This window comes from Carassius carassius, chromosome 23, assembly GCF_963082965.1.
Source record: "Carassius carassius chromosome 23, fCarCar2.1, whole genome shotgun sequence".
In the NCBI taxonomy this organism is placed as follows: domain Eukaryota; kingdom Metazoa; phylum Chordata; class Actinopteri; order Cypriniformes; family Cyprinidae; genus Carassius; species Carassius carassius.
Window position 1 is genome coordinate 28,879,715 of NC_081777.1, and position 24,898 is coordinate 28,904,612.

The 24,898-nt window shown below is 35.8% G+C and overlaps 2 protein-coding genes across 20 annotated transcripts in view; both read right to left on the reverse strand.

Annotated features, from left to right (window-relative positions):
- Positions 1-224: 224 nt before the first annotated feature.
- On the reverse strand, positions 225-7,834 carry lmf2a (lipase maturation factor 2a). Its single transcript, XM_059507044.1, is given in 12 exon segments — positions 225-581; positions 1,594-1,663; positions 1,665-1,700; positions 2,031-2,142; positions 2,248-2,416; positions 3,283-3,507; positions 4,058-4,163; positions 4,397-4,560; positions 4,643-4,821; positions 5,741-5,798; positions 6,454-6,707; positions 7,672-7,834. Coding segments are annotated over 12 exon segments (1,824 nt in total). The 5' UTR covers positions 7,766-7,834.
- A 507-nt stretch (positions 7,835-8,341) lies between these two features.
- Positions 8,342-24,898, reverse strand: part of c2cd5 (C2 calcium dependent domain containing 5) — a 35,288-nt gene continuing 18,731 nt past the window's right edge. For 5 of the 19 annotated variants that reach the window (XM_059506882.1, XM_059506881.1, XM_059506892.1 and 2 more), the window contains 17 exons: positions 20,218-20,332; positions 19,849-20,019; positions 18,001-18,192; positions 16,864-17,050; positions 16,592-16,756; positions 16,344-16,484; positions 16,175-16,238; positions 15,680-15,741; positions 15,250-15,345; positions 15,025-15,114; positions 14,771-14,858; positions 14,596-14,682; positions 13,266-13,301; positions 12,830-12,931; positions 10,421-10,614; positions 9,405-9,551; positions 8,342-9,316 (listed from right to left, as the gene is read on the reverse strand). In XM_059506882.1, coding sequence (XP_059362865.1) covers positions 9,191-9,316; positions 9,405-9,551; positions 10,421-10,614; positions 12,830-12,931; positions 13,266-13,301; positions 14,596-14,682; positions 14,771-14,858; positions 15,025-15,114; positions 15,250-15,345; positions 15,680-15,741; positions 16,175-16,238; positions 16,344-16,484; positions 16,592-16,756; positions 16,864-17,050; positions 18,001-18,192; positions 19,849-20,019; positions 20,218-20,332 — 2,063 coding nt within the window. In that variant the 3' untranslated portion in view covers positions 8,342-9,190. The remainder of the gene's footprint in view (positions 9,317-9,404; positions 9,552-10,420; positions 10,615-12,829; positions 12,932-13,265; positions 13,302-14,595; positions 14,683-14,770; positions 14,859-15,024; positions 15,115-15,249; positions 15,346-15,679; positions 15,742-16,174; positions 16,239-16,343; positions 16,485-16,591; positions 16,757-16,863; positions 17,051-18,000; positions 18,193-19,848; positions 20,020-20,217; positions 20,333-24,898) is intronic. The other 14 variants (XM_059506885.1, XM_059506894.1, XM_059506900.1 and 11 more) reach the window with 9 other exon arrangements.

Genomic DNA, 24,898 nt, shown 5'->3' on the forward strand with positions numbered 1-24,898 from the left:
CCCTTCAGTCGGGTTTAGTTGAGCTAAACTGGCGGGTAAATCCAGGACACTCCTGGGAAAGATGCATGCGCATGCATCACTACACTGCCTAATCTCTCAAACCTGCCTGTGAAAACAGAGGAAAGTCAATGTTTTGAGACAACGATGGTGGACGTGCTGGTGTTTTGGGGAAGATGTTATTACCCTGAGCTGGAATTAAATTCCTCAGATGAGTAAAAAAAACCTCACTTCCTTTTCCTGAGGCTGTCCACTTCCTCTTTAATTTCTACTTTCGGTTCTTCTTCACTTGCTGCATCTTCTTCCTGCTCTTTTGCATCTTCTTCATGTTTCTTCTCATCCTCTTCCTCCACATTGGAGCGAGTTGGTCCTGCGGTCGGTTTATCTGCGTGTTTGTTCTGGAGAGATTCGTGCTGGTGGTGATGTGCATGTGATCGCAGAGAGTTGAGGAGACACAGGGTCGCGGCCGAGCTGAAGAGAGTCCAGAGCAGAAGAGGAGTCGGCATCTCATGGGCATGTTCACCTACATGATGCAATAACTGTGGCAGCCAAGCATCCAAGCTGCGCCTCGGAGGAGCCTTATCCTGATACACCAAAAGAAAGAAAACCAATACTGTTAAATCTTTGTTAATCAACACATCACTGACTGTGAGTGAGATGGAGAGAGTAGAGCTTAAACATTAATACAGTATTTGAGGGTCAACTCTCTTGACTTCAGCTGATAGGAACATCAAAAACATCACAGCAATGGATAGTAATGACATAAAAAAACAACAACTTTGAAATGCTCTTCAAATAATTAAATACATATAAATAATGATAGAAAATATATCCAATGCATAGAAATTCAAATCAACAACAACAAAAAACACTGTTTTTAATATCCAATACTTTATCGTGTATTTATGTATTCATTCATTATCTTATGTATTCGTATAAAGCTGCAAGGTAAATTGAAAAAGAAATTAAAACTAAAACCACAATGTAATGAATTAATTTATTAATAAAACATGTTTTTAAAATATTCAGTGTGAAATATTAGTAATATTCCTTTTTTTAGTAATGTTTTAATTATTATTAACAATATTATTAAAAATAATTTGTATTCACAGTTAAATAAGCACACCGTTTTGGGAAAATGGTGCAAAAAATATATATTTTTTTTTTTAATCACAATTTGTTTGGTTGTTGTCGTATTTTCATATATAGACTGAAGATAAATGTAATTTTACTTTAAATTGTGAGGTACTAGACCATAACGCTCGTAAATTAGTTAAATCTTGGTAAATATCAACACTTATACCAGTGCATGTTTACTAAAAAAATACACACACACATAAATACACACAAAATTATTTTTTGTGCAAATACAATATTTTAATGACAGTTTCATTTTGATTCGTCCTCACTATATCTATGCTTTGCAAGGTCAATGAAGATGATTCAAAAACCCTGTTTTGTTGAATCAAACTATCCTGCAGATAACAGATGGTGAACTTTAGGTCTGTTTGTTCTTCTGAGAGGTTATCGACATTCAACATGTGTCCCAATTTAATTAGACTTTCACTTTTGACAGCACTTTGACTTGTTTCTTACCTTCAAACCATGTTGAACCAGCATCTGTTCAAGGTAAGAGTCACCAAGGTGCACCATGGGATAGAACTCCCACGTACACCTGTCTCCACCATCTCTGGGGATATGACCTAAACACACACAAACACATCCAATGTGACCAAGTCATAAAGACAGAGAATGCAACCAATGAGGCTAAACATTAATATTAACTATAATTATTACTTGAATTAAAATAAATGTCAATTGAATAAAGAAATATAAAAATATTTATTAAAAACATTTAAAACAGATTAGCAAGTGTTCTCCTTTGAGAGAAGATTAAATGCTAAAATAGTTAAAACTAAAACCAATAAATAAAAATAAAACTTTCAATTATTTTATTTCTTACAATTGGCAAATTTTTTCCTTTAAAAAAATACAATACAATGTATGAAATAAAATAACAGGTGTGCACTCACCCGTCCTCTTTGGGCTCGCTCAACCAGTACTTGTAGTGGTGAGCTCGGAGGTATGCAGGAGGCTGTTCGCTGAACGGATACGGAGACTCATCTGTCTGAATGAGTCTGATCACTGCTCAACATACACATATAGTATTAAACACTGCATCTTGTTCAGACTGATGCACTGGATGCATTGAAATCTCATGCATGCAGAAGCGAACACACATCGTCTCACCGTCTCGCTTGCCCTGCAGGAGTCTGTATAGGAGGCTGCTGAACCAGGGGCTCTGTGTGTGCGGCCAAAGAGCTGCAAACCACATCTGCCAGTCCAGCCTGGGCTGGTGCGGAGCCACCACAGGGGGCGCTCTGCTCATGTTCCCCGGCTTATACATGAACTCGATCTCCTGCAAAAATAGAAACACACCAAACACTTACGGACCACAATCATATTTGGGACCCTGGACCATTTTTTTTTCCAAAAAGCTGAATAAATAACTTTCCATTGATGTATGGTTTGTTAGGATGCAACAATATTTGTCCAAGATACAACTATCTGGAAATCCTGAAACTAAGGGTGCAAACAAATGAAAACATTGAGAAAATTGCCTTTAAAGTTCTCCAAATTAAGTCATTAGCAATGCATATTATTAATCAAAAAAGAAAGAAAGGAAATGTACAAAATCTTCATTGAACTTGACCTTTATTTAATCTCCTAATGATTTTTGGCATAAAAGAAAAAACGATAATATTAACTCAAACAATGTATTGTTGGCTATTGCTACAAATATACTCATGCCACTTAAGACTGGTTTTGTGCTCCAGGGTCACATATATTTAGATTTACAGTAGAAATGTTTACATGGTCTAGTTTCTGTCAATCCGTATTAATCGTGTCCGATTATAGATTCTGAAAGTTCTTCAATCCCACTGAGCCATCAGTTAAATTACTAACAGATTATTTGTGTGCATGTAAATGTAGCTAGTTTTAATTTAACCAACTGAATGATTAACTTCACCATAACATGTTGAAGCTGTTGCATGTAGAACAATTCTGAATAGTTCATATTTTTGCAACTTTGGCGCTCCTTGCTGCAGAGAATCTACATACATCACCTTTAAGATCCTGGTAAGATGATATTTAATTGATTTAATGTCTGAACCTACAACTCTTCAGTTACTAGCCAGTATTCTCCCTGAAGTCTCTCCTTCACATTAAATTAAATGATGTAATTCAGACACTAAACACTCCTTCAAATACTTGTAAACTGACCGTCCATGTGTTGCGATCCATACTGCCCTCGATGACCACTTCTGGACGGCCTCCGACGCCGGTCATCCTCCGGAACAATCCGTATGAGTTGACCAGCTGGTAACGGTCAGTCAGCTCAAACACCATCCGGACGCCAGGACAGAGGTTACTGTGTGCATCATACTCAAAGTAGGTGTAGGGAACCTGCACACACACTTCATTATTAGAGTCATCATTTTTAAACAACTTAAAGGGACAGCGCATTCAAAAAAATAAGAATGAAGTTCTCCTGTGTATTGAAAATGTGGAAGCATAAACTAAATTTTGATGAATAAACATGCAGAGGGCAAGATTTTTGGTAATAAATTTAATTGAGTTCCTCATAAAAGCTACTGTATGGTTTGAGAAAACTTTAAATATGGAGACTTGATAGATGTACGGACTACTTTTATGGTCCATTTTTGACATTTGTCACCATCCACTTTTCTGAAAAACTACAAACTATTAATTCTATTTTACTCATCAGACAGGTTTGGAACTGCATGCAGCTGACAAAATGCAGAATTTTTTTTTTTTATTCCAAGAGGGTCCTCACACCATTGGTGCTCGGACCCTAAAAAATAAAAAAAATAGAAACTAAATACAAATAAATAAACAAACAAACAAACAAAAAAACATAAAATGACTAAAACTTCAATTAAAACAGAAAACATTATAAAGCTAATTCAAATTATTAATAAATGCTTTATAATTATATTACTGACACTAAAACAGCACAGACAGGAAGTTTACTGACCAGACTGATGGCGAACAGAGACTGTCGCCGCAGCCATAACTGCCCACTGGATATGTGCTGATCTCTGACATCACGGCCAACCAAGAGAACAGAGTCTGCAATGATGCTGGAAAATAACAATAAAATAAGGAGTCGTGGCTTTTTTTCAGCATATTACATTGATTTCTGAAGGACACTGGAGTAATGATTGGGAAAATTCAGCTTTGTATCACAGTAATAAATTACATATTCAAATAGAAAACAGTTCTTTTTTAAATGGAATCATACTTTTTTTTTTACCATAGCTTTGAACAAATTAATGCAGCCTTGGTGAGCATAAGAGACTTCTTTCAAAAACACCTTAGTTTAACGTAAGCGTATCCATACTGCTCTCGGTCTTTGGCGTGGGTCTTCGGAGCCAGAAGTTCACGTTGGTCATCCAGCAGAGACAGGCACAGGGTGATGGTGAGAATATTAAAGAAGTTATAATTCCCAGACAGGATGATCAACACCTGAAGCAGGACCTGTACATCACCAAGACATCACACTGATGCACAAACTCATGGGAGCGTCTCAATTTCTGACCAACCACACTCGCTCGCTCACCTGCATGTAGAAGGCGGCGAGTCTGTGTCTTCGTATAGGGCTGAAGAACATGAAGGGAACGGCGATCTCGATCACAAACGTTCCCACCACACTGAGCTTCTGGAACCACCCCGGCAGCTGATGAGCAAACCAGGCCAGCGGGGTCGGGATACACTGCGTCTCATAGTGATAGGTCAAAGCTGACGAGACAAGAACAGAATATAGGTGAGCTGACATGAATAGTTTGATGTCTATTTGTTTTATTTTCAGACACAATAAAATATATAGGCATAGTGGCAACACTTTCAAAACTTCCATCAGATTTAGTACTTAAACTACAATATTTCTTAGCTCAAACGACAAGGTCATGGGTTCGGATAACAGGGGAAGCTGGTTGCTTTGGATAAAAGCGTCTACCAAATGCATCGATGTAAATGTAAAATAAGTAAAAATACACATTCTTGTGAAAATAAACAAATACAAACAAAATTAAAAGAATAAATAAATAGGCAAGTTAAGTTTACTTTAAATTCCAAAGTGGAGACAACTGTTACCTAAACATTGGGAATTAACAAATAAATCTTAGAATTAACATGCTGTTTAATTATGAAATTTAAGATGGAAAGAAGCTATACAATAAATGTAATTAATCTTCAAAAAAAAAAAAGATATATAGATAGATATACACACACACACACATACACATATATATATATATAAGATCCTACCTTTTATTTAAAAAAACCCTACTTATTCAAGCTAGACACATCCTTTCAAATAACTATAAACAATAATAATATAATATAAAATGTTATTTATAATGAGATTATGAAAGTCTTGACTAAACAACATGTTTAATTTAGCAAGTTTTGGGGCCGAAACATATTTTTTAATTCTTGTCAGTTCAATAAAACAGTGACTTCACAAACCATAGATTTTGCTTCCAGTTCATTTGTCACAAAAGAAGAAAAGAAAAAAAAACTCCAGAGCACTGCATTTTGGGACACTGTGTGTTAGACTGTGCTCACAAACTGTAAAAACAGTAGTTTTAGATACATGCTGAACCTGGAGCACACCCAGAACATACGGGAGAACAGATATATTCTCCAGATTCCTCACCGGTCAAGCCCCACCAGGTGGGACAGCGGCTGGCCAGTTTGAAGACACCCCGACGCAAACATCAGCATAATCATGTTTTCACCCTTAGCTTAGATAGCTAAGCAGTATTTGTGCACCTATTGGGCAGAAATTTTTTTTATTTTTTTAGGTAATGGTCAATAGCAGGTTGGATATATTGCAAACTTAATATGATACAAAAGAGTTTAAAAGAAAGCAAATGAGAAATTTTGGAAATATTTATATATAATTTAGCATTATATATTACAGTGTGTTATTAAATTCGATGCTATATTATAAAATATCTTATAAAAAATACAATAAGAAAATTGTAAAGTAAAAAAAAAAATATTAAAACATTTTGCATGCAATGTAGTTTAAAGACAGCAAATGAGAATAAATTATTTTAAATAAATGAAAACCATATATAAAAAAATATATTATGTAAATTCATAAAAATATGTATTACTACATACATTTCAACAATTGATTTATTCATAGTTTGTGCATATATATATATATACATACAGTTTACAGATACTAATTTATGTTTAATCTTTTTTTTGTTGTTGTTCATAAGTTTTTTTAGGTAATTTTTTTTTTTTTTGTCAGCCACAGGCCACCTTTTCTCTTTACATTACACAAGATAGTGAAAACTGCATCTGCCTACCAGTCTACCACTAGTGGATTCAGTACTGTGTGAACGGAGTCTGTACCTGGTAGAGGGACAGATTGAGTATCCAGAGCAGCAGGAAGACTCTGCAGTCTCTGAGCACTGGCAGAGCCAGAGTCATTAAACTGAGCAGAGCTCCGGTCAGACTCAGCAGCTCCATGCACTGCTGCATGTCCAAGCCCAGACGAGGACCGAACCACAGCAGCGTGGGAGAATCCTTCAGCTGCTCCACGACACTCTTCCCAGACACTCGCAGATGCCACCGCGCCGGCAGCACACCCTTGTTCCCATACAGACCTGAAGGCGGACACAGAGCACAAAGTCAATGACACAAAATACACTTTGAATTGTGACCTAAAAATCAGAATCTGAGATTTAATTTATGTCATAGTGTTACTTGAAGTTTTAGATTTTTCTGAATCCCAAGAATTTATTTCCAGGTTTCAGGTCTCAGATTGTTTATGTGGTCTCACTCTTTAGATTTCAATTTAAATGTAAATTAAATTACATGAGAAACATGACATATGCTAAACATGCAATATTGGTCATATACTGTATGCTAGACATACAGCACGGTGGTGGCCAAAATGATAGAACACTAGTATTTCCAGCAGCTAAAAATGGTTTTAAGTCATTTATTTCTATCTTTTGCTGTAGTGTGTCAGCGGGAAATATCAGTTTACATTTCCAAACATTCATTTTTTCATTGATTGTAATAATCCAGTGAGATTTGTGTTTGCACAAGGAGTCTGACAACAGAGATCTGATCTCACCATCATCAGTCTGTCTGGAATAACATGAAGAAACAGAACAAACTGTGACAACGTCTCCAAGATGCTTCAAGAATCTTCCCTTTATTAGACAATACTATAGTAAATGTGTTTATATTTGTTCATCTATGATTTCCGATATGCATTTCCTTTTGAGTGAAAGTATGGTTGTAGTATTCAGACTTCACTGATTTTAACATGCATTTTTGATTTTACACTCTGCACGTTTCTGAACAGTCTGAGATGTTTTGCACAGACAGTTCTGTAAGACATATTAAATATGGGTCTTTAAAATACTTTACTACAATACTACGTACCCCAAAAGGAACATACTGGAATAAACATCCTGTAGACTTGAACAAACTGTAAACTTACCTAATGTACTCACAGATGAGCATGTCTGTTTAAAATGCATGTCTAAAAGATTTTTACTGCATGTTTAACTTATGCACTTGTGCTGTTGGTTAAGTTAAACAAATCTTCAAACTCACCTGGAATCTGCACATACAGAGACGCGAAGGCAAACATATAAATAGCAGACAGGCACCACAAAAACATGTGCCTTGGCAGCCTTATTTCTCCCATTTTTGTTCAGTAAACTCCTAAAGGAAACAGATGGAGTAGTATTCTCCTCAAGATGGAGATCAGGGGGGTTTGAATGCTCACAGGACTGATTCTGAGAGCGAGCGACACGTCTGACGTGCAGGAAAGCGGAGCGCGAGGTTTCCCAACAAATCCTACTATGGCGAAGACTTGACTCATGAATACTAATTACGTCACACACGGGGAAGTGAATTTGATTGGCTGACTGGTGTACGTTAGTATGTGGACGTTGGAGGACTAGCGAATTGATGATCCCTACTGGAGTAAACGTTCGACTTTTCATGAATATGTATTACGTCAATAGACGCTCGTCCGTGAGAGCAGCCAATTGGCTGAAAGGCAAGACGTTTGAAAGTAGGCGTTACAGAACAAACCCATGTTAAGACTCGGCTCATGAATTATTAAGTAGGTTGCGCATTTACCTCAGCAAAAACTGTGTCTTTTGGTTAAATGATTCTGCATTCATTGCAGTTATAATATCTTAGATCAGAACAACGATAAATTAAATCCATTATATGTTCATTAAAAAAACGGAAGAATTTGACAAGGACTAAACACACCAGAGCAATAATAGTTTTATTCAATTTTAACTTACTCGTGTGCAATTATGATTTGTCCTTAGGCAAACACATATACAAAATAATAGCATTAAAAGTCAGTCAACACATGAACAGAGCCGCCCACCTCATATTCCGACCCATCATCTGTACATTCAAGTGTCAGTCCATTGGTGAACACAACTCTGCCTTAAATATCTCTTTCTCAAAATGATTAACTGGCATTGCACATGCAAGAGAACTGGACCAGCCTTGCAGAAGTCCAACCCAAACATTATGATGAAAAAAAAGCACTGTGGCACATGAAAGCAAACAAATGTTTCCAGCATTTGACATGATTTTAACGAGATCAGTAGGACATGACATGAAGTGTCTAATTTAAAACCAGTATTTAAAATCCTGAACTGGATGTCCATGTGAGTGCATCAGTAGTTTACCCTTTTATTTAAATACAAAACATGGCCATTTAAAGAGTCACTGACACATTTACACACACTCTGTGAACACAAAAGACGGATTTTATAGACCTTTTGAATTTGGTAGCTGCCTCTGCCACATTTGGACAAAATGGAATGTGAACCATGGCCAATACATAGAAACATGGCAGATGACCTTTCTGAAAGGTTTCTGACAGGGGGAGGATTTTAAAACATTGTTCTGAAATAAAACAAAATATTGGCCATTTGATGGGTTTAAAATATGACACTTTGGAGAACTAACCAATAAGGTCTAGATTTTCGCTTCTTTTTGGAGATTTGGTTGGTAGATTTAGCGTGACACTGCTTTAAATGGCATGGTTCATGTGAAGAATCGTTTACTTGAGAATTTATCAGTGTGTGTGTATGCGAGTTCACGTTCCTTCCCCACCGTTGGAGGGGTGTGTGGTGGCTGACTGTGTCTGTACCAAAGTCGAATCAAGTTCAGATTCTCGGACGAAAATAACAGCGTCCCCGCTGACATTGATTAGGCACTGTGCCTGTAAAGCACACAACATGAGCATAAATGAACAAACATGATGGGTTGAGTGTGTATGAATCGGTGTGTGTGACTGTGTATGTATTAACCTGGTTCTTGTTAGGGTTCTCCATGAACACACACTCCTTCATGCTGTAGGAGACGACAGCATTTCCTCCAAGAGCAGCGACGTGGGCACGAACCATCGCAAATACTTCAGCAATAAACGTATGCAGAAACCCACTCACACCTCCCTCCTAAAACATATGAAAAAATGTGACAATAATACTACCAAGAATATAAATGAATAACTACTTTTAAATAATTTTAATAACATAATATAAAAAAATCTTTATTATTACTACAATAAAAGCAATATTTGGCACTATTGATATTTATTATTATTCATAGTAACAACACAATTTACCATAATAAATAATATTATTACCAATATTTTCATCAATGTAAATAATTGTAATTATTTAATTTTTTAAAATATTTTTCACAATAAAAGCAATAATTGGCACTATTAATTTTTTTTATTATTCATAATAACAACAATTTACCATAAATAATATTATTGCCAATATTTTCATCAATGTAAATAATTGTAATGAATAAAAAACAATTAATATTATTTGAATAAAAAGGCACTATTCATTTGTTTTATTCATAAAAACAACACAATTTACCATAATAAAAAATATTAATAGTATTTTCATCAATGTAATGTAAATATTTAACATTATTACAATACTTCATATAAACAAGTCATTATAATATATTATTAATAACTTTATATTACTATTTTTTTAATTTGCATTAATGAAAAGAACATTTTAATAACACTACTATTATTTAATATTAAATAATAATAATAATAAGTAATTTTAGTATTAATAATTGTAGACAATTAATTAAATATTAATAAAGAAATATTAAGCATTAATATAAATATATTCAAAAATAATATTCATAATTGTTATTGCTATTAAAATTATATTGTTATATTTTCAATTGCATTAATATTATACAAATACTTAATTTTATTATTAATAATAATAATAACAAGCAAACTTCTAAATGTACGTGACCGGAATGAGTCTAAAAACAGTGAGACTGCTACCTCTCTGAGTGAAGAGGTCTCTCTAATGAAGAACATGTTAATGATGCCAAGGTATTTGATGATCTTTGCTCCAGGAATGAAAGAGAGTGGGGTCATTTTGACGACTGCGACAGAACTGCCTGAGTAGGAACGATCTGACCGAAGAGAACGAGAGCGACCTTCAGGCAATGGACTGGCCTTCTCCAGAGATGATGCTGTTGAGAGTAAGAGAGCGAGAGAGAGAGAGAGAGAGAGAGAGAGAGAGAGAGAGAGAAGATACCAGACATGGCCTTCAGAGGGCGTGTACAGGACTGATGGATGTGACGAGACAAACATGGTGTGACCGAGGAAAAAGGACGTGTGCAGTTGTGTGTTACAGATCAGCAGCATGTGATCAAAGCAAAGCTATGACACTGCACCATGCAAATAAAGAGCATGCAAATACAGAGACAGAAGAGGAGAGAAAGAATGAATGCACACATGTTCAGTCGGCCTTGACAAATCAGAGGACGATGAGCTTTGAGGAGGGAAGATACTTCTATAATGAGTGTGAAAGAGCTTGAAATCTCAAAGCAGTATAACATCATTCATGACACTGCATCACAATTATTACACAGAGCACTAATGCGCATGCAGCTCCCAAACACTGCTCTAACTATCTGTCAGTGGACTCAATTAGGGCCGGCGATATATACAATTTTACTGTGATTATTTTGCTGAAGGCATAGAATAAAGCAACATAGTGAATACTGCAATGATTTTATGAAAACAATATCGTGATTTGAAGATTAGAATCAGTTCTGTTACATTCATTTACATGAATTAGCTCAAGCCCTTTTCAAAGAACTGATTTAAAATGAAAAAAAAAAAACCCTGATTTAAAAACACTTAGAAGTCTTCATTTGTTATTTTTCATATTTTAGTAAAAACAATATGTTCACAGATACTTCTGTTTATTCCTACGTGTTAATCAGGGTTTCCACACATTCCACACTTTTTCCATTACTAAAACTAAAGTTGTTAAAGCCATTAATAATTTATAAACATCACTAACAAAAAGTACATTTTACTAAATATTTCACAATGGAGCATAACATAATATATAACAACATAGTCTTCATTACATAACTTAGTCATTTGTATTACTAGTAATAAAATGTTACCAATAGCAATAATAATAATAGCATAACTAGACAAATTTAGAATTTTTCATGACGATTTTTTTTATTAAATTATATAAATATTAATATTTAATAATAACAACAATCTTTTGTAATGTTTTATTACTATTAATTAATTTTAAGAATCTTAGTATTATTTAATATTTCAATTGTACAAATTTCTGACAAGATTGCTGTTATAATGGTTCATAGAAAATTATAATTTAACGAGTTTCTTAATCATTTTTGTGTTCACTTGGTGAAAAATGGTGTGGAAAACAAACATGACTTGACTGTTTTTTACTTAATGTGTAATTTTAGAGCATTTACATAAATATTGAGATATAGATTATGATTTTTTTTTAAGCTTAACGCCCAACCCTGGACTATTCAATCTGCACAGCCATACTTATGATGCATCAATGCATCATATGCGACTCTGCATGGGCCAATGCTCTGTGTTTGTTCATACTCATTATATCAGCAAGCTCAAACATTGAAATCACTGAGGTACCACTGAAAGAATGACAGTCTTCATCTTGGCTCCTCACTAGGACTCAACCTTAACTTTCACACTCTGTCAATCAAGTTTGATCGGATCGGCATATGGCAGCAAGACTCGTCCACTTTTTGATGCAGGACATAGGAGTATGTGTGTGTAAGGATGCGTGTATAAGTATAGACTGTAGTCAGAGTTGATGTCATTTTAAATTTGACATTTGATTATTAATGAATACAAGGCTGTGAGGATTAGAGGATAATATGTCATACTGCATGTACCCTGGTCTTTACTTTACTTTACTTAGCAGGCAAAAATTGTAAAAACATAAAATTGAAAACATGGTTTATGAAAGATTCCTGTGATCCAGGATTTTAAAAATAAAACACATTCAACACATTGAATTTCAAACCCTCAGAGCCCCATTTACTTCCATATTGTGATTTTCAAAATAAGCTTATTTACATAAATTACATACATGAAAAAACTAAATGTATATGTGTGTGTATACACACACACACACACACACTTGTATACATACGTGAATATAGCAAGGTATTATTTTAGTGGAAAATGATCGTCTAATGAGCATAAGACAACCAAGCAAATGTTTATGAAAATTGTATTAAGGTAGTATATTAAATATATTGGGACCATTTCGATTACATCTTGAGGCTAAAGATCCTGTTAAATATGCAGTTTACTCTGACTAGGGTCTATGTGATTGTGTGTGTGTTTGTGTGTTAAGCCAGTTTGCGTGTGTGCTCCTACTTGTTTTAACCGATCCGCGTCTTATGGTGTGAGCTTTCAGTTTAAGCTGCTCTATCCAGGAGCTGCATCTGTCTGCAAAGGAACTGTAATCAACTGAGGAGGCTGGACACACACACACACACACACACACATATATATATATATATAGACAGACATTCAGAAACGAACACAGATAGACACAAACATACACACACACAGAAATATGTGCACATGCGGTCACAAATCCCGCGGACAAGAACATACACACGACACAACAGAGGGACAAAGAGAAGAAGAATAACACAAAGAAAGAAAGAAAGAATAAAAAAAGGGGCAAAATGGATGATGCTGGGGTGTGTGCTGCAGCACTTCAAACTGTCACACACAACAGGAGCAGAAATTAAAAGAAAGAAACAACCTGCTGCCTCCAGAACTCAACAACGGATCAGGTACTGACCTCTGGCCGACAGATGGCTGCCAACCTCTGACAGACCTGAGACAGACACACACACACACACACACACAGGAAAACCAATGCTGTGTTAAAGGGACACACCAAGGAAAACAGTATATTCCTTAATATTGTGAAAAGTCAGTGTGCAATACAGATAAAAGAACTCATAATATTAATCTTAATGTTATAAGATTTTTTTAGCGGTCCCACAAAAAAAAACCACATATACACACGTATATTATTGTTTAATACAAGTGGTAGACATATATATCGATAAGTCTTCTTTTTATTGGCCGATGTGTTCGAGGCGGGACTTTTATTTTGATTGCACTGAGAAAGGCAGCGGCTGAGCACACACAGCCAAAGTCTCTTTAAGACAAGTCATGTCAATCGGTGGCCATCTTTGAAACGCCTCTCAGGCATCCTTGTGCAGCTCTTATCTCTTTGAATGGGGAAACAACAAAGTCTCCAAAGCTGTTCACTAAGCTTAGCATTAAATGTATATATTTGAAACAATTGTGTCATAAATGTTGTTACTTTTGTTCAAATAGCGTAGGAAAAAAAAAAAGCATATTTCTCAGGTTAGACCAGCCAGTGTGACGACCCGAACAGGCTACAATAGTCCAAAAATAATCACTTATAAATGTACTGTAGTGATTTGCATTAAGACAAAAAGGCGGTTTGGTAGATTAATTTATGATGTACTCTCATGTACTCGCTCATTATATACATTTTGCAAATTTTGAACTAAGAAAAAGTTACATAATGTTGCTATAAGCAAATACGCATTTACATGATTTAAACAAATCTTTGTATGGCTAATGAACATTTAATTTCACAAACCTTGCAAACTTCGAATCGTCGAATTCAGCTGTGAGATCTTTATCAGTTAACTAAATTAAATCAACATTTGGTGTGAGCTTCCTTTGCGTTGAAAGCAGCTTTAGCCCTCGGTGCACTTGTATATAGTTTTTCAGTAGGTTTGTTTGAAAATTAAACTGTTATTTCCTACTGACACACTACAGCAAAAGACAGACTTCAAACCATTTTTTTGCTGCTGAAAACATTAGTGTTCTAATCATTTTGGCAACCACTGTATATATTATTATTTCTTAACATCAGAAAATAATATTTTTCTAAAAATAGCGATTTTGGTAAAAGAAACTTATGCACATAAACCGGCACTGTAGCAGTTATGTCACCAATATCTTTGGTTTTAATGCACTATAATAAATAATGCACCTACCACTAATATAAAAGGAATATGACAAACATTTGAAGAGCTATACAGCACAGTATGTAAAGTTTAAAATGAGAATTCACCCGGGTTTACCTTTGGGGGAGCTACGAGGATTGGAAGAAGATGTTTCAGCATTGAGCTCCAGATTGAACTGAAGCTGCTCGTCATTTTCTGTTACAGCTGCAAGATACAATCAACATTGAGGATTTGCTTTTCAAAAAGGTGTCTTACATGAACACGCTATACATACAGTACAGCACATGCTTACCCTTTATCAGTGTCTTTTCCCCACTTTGTTTGCCATTCTCCAAAGGTTGCTCTTTGTCAAAGCTCATTGCCACAGCTGTCACCGCCACCTGCCAATTAAACAACACCAACCAATCACATGTGACCGAGGTAAAAGAACGAGAATGAATCTAAACAGGACAAACTGACCTTAATGCCTTCGCTCTTAGTTACTTTTTTGTTGTTTGAAAGTAATAACATATTTAAGCATTAAGGAAATAAGGTCAGTGTTCTCACCTGAATGAGCTCATCTTCAGGTATGGCTACGGTGAAGTTCAAGTGACAAAGACAACAGGGGACCATCGACCGCAGTTTGAAGTACAAACTCTACAGAGTACACATATATTCCAGCTAGAGCAGTGATATCCAAACACACTTGAATCATTTGGTTTAGCTGATCCATATCAAACCAAGGTTGAAAAAATAGAGAAATGTATTCAGAAAATAGGAAAATGTATTCACCTTAAGCAGATTCTCACAGAGGTCACTGAAAATCTTATTCAGTCCCTGATTGGTTAAGTTAGCATTAAGGCGGAAGACCCTCACAGAGGTAAACATCTGAAGAAAAATATGTTTGATTCCACACCAAACAACAATAAAGCTCATATAAATTTATATAAGCATTATAGAGACAATAAATAGATTTTTCCAGAGTGAACATCTCTCAAACTAGCTTCAACTGTCTGCATATATTAGGGCAACAGTAACTTAAGTCTTCATTGTTAATACATACACATAAAATGCTGCTCATAATATTTGATATCCGTGCTGTGGTTTGAAATTACTCTTGCTGTCCATTTCCTGAGAACTGCAGATGGTGTGTTGATGTGTTTACATCTTCAAGAACCCAAAACTCAACAGAAACCAACTAGTTCACTGGGATGAACGGTACCTGTATAGCCGAAGTCCAGTTCTGAATCCCAGGCATTATTTCAGTGTTGCAGCTGTAGAATCCTGATGGGAAGACAAGAGAACATACATACACCGGTGAATATATAGCCAAGTAAACAGAATAGAGTCAAAGTCCTTTAAGACAAGTCATGTCACTCGGCAGCCATCTTTGAAATGCCTCTCGGGCATGCAAGTGCAGCTCCTATCTCTTTTAATGGGGAAACATCAAATTCTCCAAAACAGTTCACACTAAGCTTATGATTAAATTTCATATTTGAAATCACCAAAGAAATCTGACAACAACTGTGTCATAAATGTTATTACTTTTGCTCAAATAGCGTTATAAAAAACGTATTTTTCAGGCTAGATCAGCCAGTGCGCAAACAGTCCCAAGTCTCAGTGTGCTGTAGTTTCATTCAAAACTACATTAGTGACATGTATTGGGTATTCTATAGTCTTTGATAGAGTCCAACAATGGTCCAGCCCATGTATTTACCTGCTGGGGTGGGGGAATCAGTCAGAAGGGCATGTATATCTTCCACAGCATCCGTGTCATCAATCTAGAAGAGTATTAAAACATTCAGTCCTTCAGACTGCAAAATGGATTTCCAGCATCTCCATGTTAATCTTTCAAATCCATCAACCTCAAGTGCAAGTCAGCTTACCTCCAACACAAAGGCATCCTTCTTCCCATGGGATAGGTCTAGTTCTGAAACCTCATCTGAACTCTCTGAATGAGAACGAAAGAGACGAGACCTCTGACGGGGCTCAGGGATCGGCGAACCAATGATCTCTTCCACAACCTCCTATACAATGGGAAAAAAATGTTTTAGCTTTGTTTTTAAAAGAGGAAAAGGTGGCTCACATAAAATATAAAATCCTTGAAACACACTTGAAGTGTACATGCACTTACAGGAGGGTTAATATCATATAGTTCTTTGTTTTTAGCAATGGTGTCATTAATTTTCTTCTGCATAGTGGAGATATGCTGTTCGTATGTGATGTCACTGGGAGTTTTTCCCGCAATCTGGATTCCTCCGGGACTGGGTAAAGCTGTCAGATAAACTCCTGTTGCAGACTAGATGCAACAAACAACATTTATTAGCATTAAAACAGCAGCATATACAATCATATCTAATAAAGTACATAAAATGCACTGAGCATTATCTTTAATTGCACACTGACCGCTAATCCTAGCAGCATGGTCTCTCCAACGCTGATTTGGATACGTAGACCAAACAAAGCGTTCATGCTTCGTAGCTTTAATTTGTTCATCAGCTGTGTGTGGAGTTCGTACTCTAAAAATGGCAGAAGACTGCTAATGGCCGTGGCGTTCCCTTCTCCTTGCGCCTTCTTTTTAGTCCTGCACAACCTATAGTGAGATGCAAAGAATACCCGGATGACCTTCTGAATGGAGCACATTGTAATAAATCTGTATCTGACAATGCAGTAGGGATATGCCGGTATCAAATTTTCATGTTGCGATTAATTGCTAATGCTTTTATCACGGTATTGAAATTTAGTTTTAAAAAAGTGTTTTTTTTAACAAATTTAATAACTTTTTTCTTATAACAAAAATAACTGAACATTTAAATACAATAAAGGAATACAGAAAAATATATAAAGTTAAAAGTTTTACCCAGATTAAAGTTCAAAAGAACTATAAAGACCCATAGGTATCAGTTAACAATAAGACCTCATTAGTTAACCTTAATTAATGCATTAACATTCAAAATGAGCAATAGCTACATTTGCTACAGAAGTTATTAATCTTTGTTAAAAAATACAAGTCTTAGTTCATGTTTGCTCATTAAATAACACAGTTGCAACTTTTGATTTTAACAATGTGTTATTAAATATTGGAATAACTTTAATGAATGTTCAGAAGAATTTTTCATTGGCAGTTTGTTAACTAGTTAATTAACTAATGTTAACTAATGAAGCCCTAATGTAAAGTGTAAAGAATCGAATATCAATATCTACAATATCTAGAGCATGTTATAGTCCAGATTAAAATATGTAAAAAAATAAATAAATAAATAAAAAAGATTTGCAAATAGCCTATTAAGTCTAAATATTTAAGTAGTTGGCGCTGTGATGAACACCATAACGAATACACATTCTGAATGGCTATTTAAATCTATTTAAATACGTTTTAGAAAGTAGCACAGTTGCTTTATTTATAACATGTGCAGCACGGCACACCGCTATTTAAAATGTATCATTGGATACTAAATATAGTTTCATATACTATTTTCGTTATACTGTGCAGTACGCAACAATAATATACCATCTGGACAGGATGTAATGTGCATGTAATACCTGGCCTGAATCAGGCAGCCCTTTCCGGTGACGTTGGCTTCATTAGGCAAGTCGATTGTGGTGAAGAGGACATCGGGCACTTTGTAACGGCGACAGCAGTAGCAATAGGTGAGCTGAGCAGGAAATGGTATATTCAACTCATCGTATGGTATGTGACAAAACCCACAGCCAGGGGACACCACCTCCTCAAACCTAAATGAAATAAACACTGCAATTAGTACATAAACAATAACACAAGGGCACAAACACAGATCCAAACACCCAAATGAGCTAAAACTGAATAAAAGAATTACATAAGCATATAAATGTGTCACGGTGGTATTATTTTTTAACATAAAATATACATATGCAGAGACAAGCAAATGTTTTTAGCCCTCAGTGCTTAATTTGGTTAGTAGCCATAAAAAAATAAAAAAACACCCTCCGCAAACACACACACACACACACACACCAATTTAATTAGTATTGTTTAGTACTGAGATTAAAGGAAAAGTTCACCCAAAATTACATTTAAGTTTTAATTTACTTAAACTTGTGTCGTTCCAAACCTTTTGGCTTTTAATGCCACCATGTAATCCTAATTGACAATACTGCAATGTTTAATGAAAATTATTAATTCATCAATATAATTTTTTTAAATTGATGTGCTCTTGTAATCTTTAATCAAAAATATAAACTTTCTCTTCCCTCGCAACAACATCCCTTCACATAAGATTGCAAACAAGCAATCTAATCAATTCCAAATCCAATTTTTATATATATATTAAATACTTTAAGAGCTACTCTATTAAGGTAAAAAAATCTGTGAATAATTACTTTTTTTTTGCAGTTGTTTGAACTGAAATGTGTGTTGGCGGTGTGAGTACCCAACCACCCAATAATGATAAAGATCCACCAAATGTTTTTTTTTTCATTAAATAATTTCCCCTTTCTTATATCTATGTCAGTGTGACATCACACGGACCCAGGGCCCTCCCCTGATTGTTGATTGACACTAGTGTTTAACATTAGACCCGCCCTGAGTGAAATGTCATTAGTCCTCCATTGTTTCACCGCCGGAGCGGATGTAGACTATGTCTCCTAAGTGATTGTTGGATGTAATAATGAGCATAGCAGTCCAAATGAGTCCAGCTTCAGCTCCAGAAGAAGTGAGTGTAAGGCTTTTTAATAAATCGATGTAAATCATCTTTCCTAATAATGGGCTAGTTACCAAGTTTCAGGATGAATGTGGCTAAAGTTAACCATTTCTCAGAGAGCGGCTTGGAAGAGAAAGGCGGGGTGAGCAGAGCTCATTTGCATTTAAAGCAACATGCAATAAAACGGATTGGTGTAGACAGAGCTGTAAAAACAGTGTTGTTTTACACTACCATTGAGAAATTAACCAAACTAAAGAAAATACCTAAAGAATCATATCAACTTGTGGAAAATGGGCATCCAAAGACCTCTTTAATTTTATTGTTGAAGTCACAATGATACAGAAGCACTGACAGATCTTTTCTATATTGTGACATGCATTGGATTATCAAAAGAATATTTCATGTTCACAACATCTATAACATTCATTTAGAAAACAGACAGGGTGAACTGTCATTTCTTGCTATCTTTAAAGTTGGTGTATGACTTTAGAAGACTGGGGATATAGCAAACAAGTTGAATTATTATTATAAATTATAGAGAGTGTACTAATGGCACACCTTTTTTGTAGTTTGATACAACACAAGCGGAGAGTTAATAATAATTTTTTTTTATTTTTGGGTGAACTATTCTTTTAAGAGTCCATTAGCATAGGGCCAAAGGTGTGTGTGTGTGTGTGTGTGTGTGTGTATGTCGTGTGTGTCTTTAACCTACCCTAGCGATGCTGAACTACCCATATCCCCCTCGACCCTCTCTGACCCTGTAGAAAAGACACAAAGCGGCTGCCGTGACAACCTGTGTTCGGTGTCCGGCGGGCCGTCCTGCATGAACCGGGAGCTGAGGATCGCCGCGGTGCCTGACGCTGACAGAATACACACCTCCTCACTGCAAACACAAAGAACACATAATCAGAGTCTTTCACTACGGCTCACAGAATGAGAAAGCTGTGTAACTGAAAATCAAGACACATATCATTTTAATTGACTCCCTCAACCGTCTTGAAAAACCTGGATATATGAGGAAGCCAAAAGTGTGTAGAAACATCCTCAGAGTTGAGTATTGTGTGTGTGTGTGTTTAAATACCAGATGCTGGTGGACTCGCTGTAGCCCACCACAGCATGGCAGCCGAGAGCTTTGGCATGAGACTTTATTTCCTGACGGATCTCCTCCCACCAAGCATCCCGTGTCTCCGGCTCATCTGAAACAAACATATTTACATCATCGCGCAAACACCCCCTCTTGCTTTAGTAGCATACTAGCCCTGGTTTATTGATGCTCCCAAATCTGGCACAACTCACAATCAATTTTTGTCTAAAATGTATTTATTTGTTTATTATTACTGTCTATATTTTCCCAAAGCGGATTTTTGTCAGCTGAACATTTTAGAGTAAAAAAATGAAATTAATATTTCAATAATTGAACAACACGTGTTCTCTGATGTCGGTTAATGGTCACATGACATATGTAAACAAAATAGTAAATATTTGAGTAAGGGTTTTATTTTAATATTGTTTATTTATCATACTTTTCAGCTAATTATTAGCTTTTCATCAATTTACGAATCCCCTGCAGTTCTCTCATGAATTGCAGTTTGGAAAACTTTACATCAAGTATCGTAAAAATTATTTTCAAAGAGATTTTTTCCAGATGATGAATGATAAAAACACTGACAGTCAGAACTTTAAAAAAAATAATTTTCTAGAGTTTGGTTATGCATTGGAAAACATAATTGAGTAGTAGCTTTAGCAAGCATGTGGTGTGAAACAGGTCTTACAACATTTAATTTAGCTGTGTGTGTGTGTGTGTGTGTATATATATATATATATATATATATATATTTAACAGTGACAAATATAAAAATTGTCCTCAGAGATGGAGCAAACCGTGAACTAATGCAAACAAGGCTAGTGCCTGAGCTTTTCTGTTTCACACACACACACACGCACAGGTGCACACACTCTGAGAGCAAGGGGTTTTCACGAGTGCAAACAGTACTCCCTTGACTGTTTACCACAACTAGGAAAGATGATGATGATGGTAAGGATGAAGAGGACAGTGGTGTGATACAACAGTAGGCAGAGCATTCCCCTGCTAGTGCAGTCATGCTTCCCAATGGAGGACAAACTCCAGCTTATTCTGGATAAACAGCCAACAGTAGGAGGGAGTTTGATTAATAACAGTAACATTAAAGAGAGAAATGCACAGCAGCAAACAGACCAGAAGCAGATTGCATTTGCATTATTGAACTACAATTTTTTTTTATCTTATTCCATTACATTAAATTATTTTAATATATCAAATTAATTTATTATACCTCTTGTAGCTTTTTAATTATCTCAATATTTGTGACAAATGCTTTGTATTTCTTGTTTATATCAGAATTTTTTTTATTTACTCAAAAAAAAAACAATTAATTTTTCTTTTTTCTCGTAATACCAGTAAATTGCCATAAAATTACAGAAATGACTTTAACGATGAATTAAACAATGCGCTATTCACACAGGCAATGACATTCCATCTTTTTTCCGGAAAAACACCAGTCACACACCGGGTTCAAATTACCGGTAGATTCTGTGACATCATTAACCCAAAAATTACCTCTAAACAACCTCCTGGTGTTGTGTTTGTAAACATAAACATGTTTTCATTTTTGCGTCAAACATTCACATTCATGCAGCGCTTTTGGTCCTGAGACATCATATTAGATGACCTTAAACTGAACTACACAGCGCGGAGTAAATGCGTTATAGGATGATATCATTTTAAATTTCAATGGCTCTGGACTGGCCGAGTAGACGTCTTACGTCTGTTCATTCTGAACTCGTATATCGGCGTACCGTTAATCATCATTCTGCATTCACACACAGAATCATTCCAGTAATTCACTGGTTATGTAACAACTTCTCATACTGGCAAATTGCCAGAACTATATTTTTGAAAAAGTCCAGTTCACACAATCTCTTTACGGCAATTTACTGGTAAATGGGGTAAACGACTACAAATCAATATCAGAGCACATGTGATATCAGCTTACACAAACATAATCCATAATGTATGAATCCTTATTACTTTAGTGGAGGGAAGCAACAATGACCACAGAGGCAGCAGCACTGCCAAGGGCACAGAGGCAGCAGCTGGATTGGTAGATTAAGTGGTCATGTGATCAAGGAGCAGGGGATGCTGGGTAAGGGGTCAGGTGAAGCGCAGTCAGAGCAGATCAAGGAATGATCAGCCAGAGCAGAAAACAGACACACATCCAGCTAAAACATGCAGCAGCAGCCAGAGACACACATTCATACAGAAGTACAGCGCGTGGCAGCTCATGCAACACACACTACTGAGAAAAGGCTTGAAGTTGTATGTGCGAGTCTTTGTATATCTGTATTTATAACTTTATAAATATTTATAATCACTCTTGACAAAAATCAACTCATCTTCTTCATCGTGAATATGCACTCAATAACATATTTCAATACATATTAAAGGCAGGGTAGGTAATACATGTATAAACAACTTTCTTCCAAATTTGTTTAAACTTTCTATATATATCGATGCATAAATAAAATGTAAGTACTCTGATAAAAAGAGTATAAAAATCGAGTGACTCTAGACCGTTTAATCTGTATTAAACACAGCTCATTGTTTCCATTTCGGGACGAAACATAGGATTGGCTTAGGCGACTGTTACTCTCTCGCAACCATGGCAACCACCCTTTTGCCACACATGACCTGCCCACTTGCGAAGTTGCGCGTACACGTTTGATCTGAGGAATTTTACAGGCACGGATCCTAGGAATACCAAAACAATGGCAGAGAAACAGCAAGCAAATTTCACAGTACCAGCCTATGCAGTTAGTGAAGGCAAACCAGGCAAAAAAAGGAAGACAGTAACAGTACAAGAAAAGGCAATGAACAAAAAGTCTTTGGATAAACAAAGAAATAAAACGCGATATATATCGGCGTGGCTTTCCAGCGATGGCAAGAACTGAGGGAACTCAAGGGGCTGAAAAGTGACTCCTTGATGGCTTTATTTCTTCTGGACAGGTAAATCTTTCTTTTTGTATTTTGATCATACATATTTTTTTCATGAAGCATGTGTCATTAGCACACGTAGCTGCATAATATAGCTAACATAACATTACTTAGCGAGCCGTAGTAGAGGCTTTGGAAGGAGCCCAGAAGGGAGGGGGTGGAGTGAATAGAAATAATGAGCTGTCTTTAAAACAGTCGTGAGAGGTCTACAGTCACTCGATTTTTATACTTTCTTTTTCAGAGTACTTACATTTTAATTATGTATTGATATATAAATAAAGTTTAAACAAATTTGGAAAAAAAGTTTTTTATACATTTTTTTACCTACCCTGCCTTTAAGGGAAAAGTTAAAATAACTCATTTACTGACCCTCCTGTTATTCAAAACCTGCACGCCTTTCTTACTTAAAAAAACAAACAAACTGCTTTTGTGTTGCTGGTAGGGAGGTCAATTTTCAATAATTTCCAAGGTTGATTGTAGTTTAAATTAACAAATCAATTAACTTATTAATCATAAACCTTAATGCTACAAAATGCATCTATTGCAGCGGCACGCAGTCACCGGTATGACTAGATGTGCAAAACACACTCAAAAAAAAAAAAACGATTTCTCTCGCCAAATTAAAGGGAGTTTAGTCTGAATAAAATGCTAGTAGCAGGATTATAAAATGAATACATGTGATAATGATAATTTGATAAAATGAAGAGAGCATGCCGTTTGAGATCATTTTACTTTGTTGACTGTTTCCCAGCACAGAGACCGCTGAACGCACCTCTTCAAATGGTTTTGTGGTGCTCTTTTTTATTTTAGGCCTATTACCTACATAGACCATGCATTTAATTAATTTACAATTAATGAAACATGAACAGTTGCCACAAATTAATAAATCACAGGCACAAATTAACAAGTTGTAGGAATGAATAACCTATCTGTCCTGTGTCCCGCAGCCCTGCAAAGCACACGATTATCTGCGGAAATGACTTAGTTACTACATTTCTTTTGCTTTCCATGTTGAATAACCTAGAGTTGTTTCTATTTTAAAGTACTTTTAAAGTTTAAATCACATTAAAAGCTTAATTTGTACATTGTGAATGTATGACGGTACATTTATACACCGTCACATTCGATCACAGCCGCTCGCATGTGTTTTACTCAGGAGCCGCACGCAGACCAACATTAAATAAGTTAATCGACCATCGATTGCTTTAATCGATTCCATCTCTTATACACAATTAATCGATCATTGATTAATCGTTGACATCCCTAGTTGCAGGAAAAGAATGTTCACGCTGCTCTTTTTCATAAAAATAAGATATAGGGACAAAAAAAGCACCTTAAGTCCAAACAAGCAGTACAAACATTTCAGAGTGCTATATTCCTAAAGGCAACAAACAGACACTGAAGATGTTATTTGCTGACAACCTTCCCAGCTTTTGCAGATTGGTTAGGAGACACGCAAGAACCAGTGGTCTTTGGTGTCATCCACACAAATCCTGTTGTGGAAGGTCTTAACATGCTATGCTTTTTATTTTACGGAAAACAGCAACTGAACGTCTTTTTCTGTGTTCCTTAGAAGAAAGAATATCATAAGGGTTTAGAAAAACACGAGGGTCAGTATATGATGACAGAATTTCATTATTGTGTGAACAGTCCCTTTATGCATTACCACAATGTTGATTAATTGCTAAAGGAGGATATTTAAAATTCCAAAATTTGTTATAGATGAGCTGCC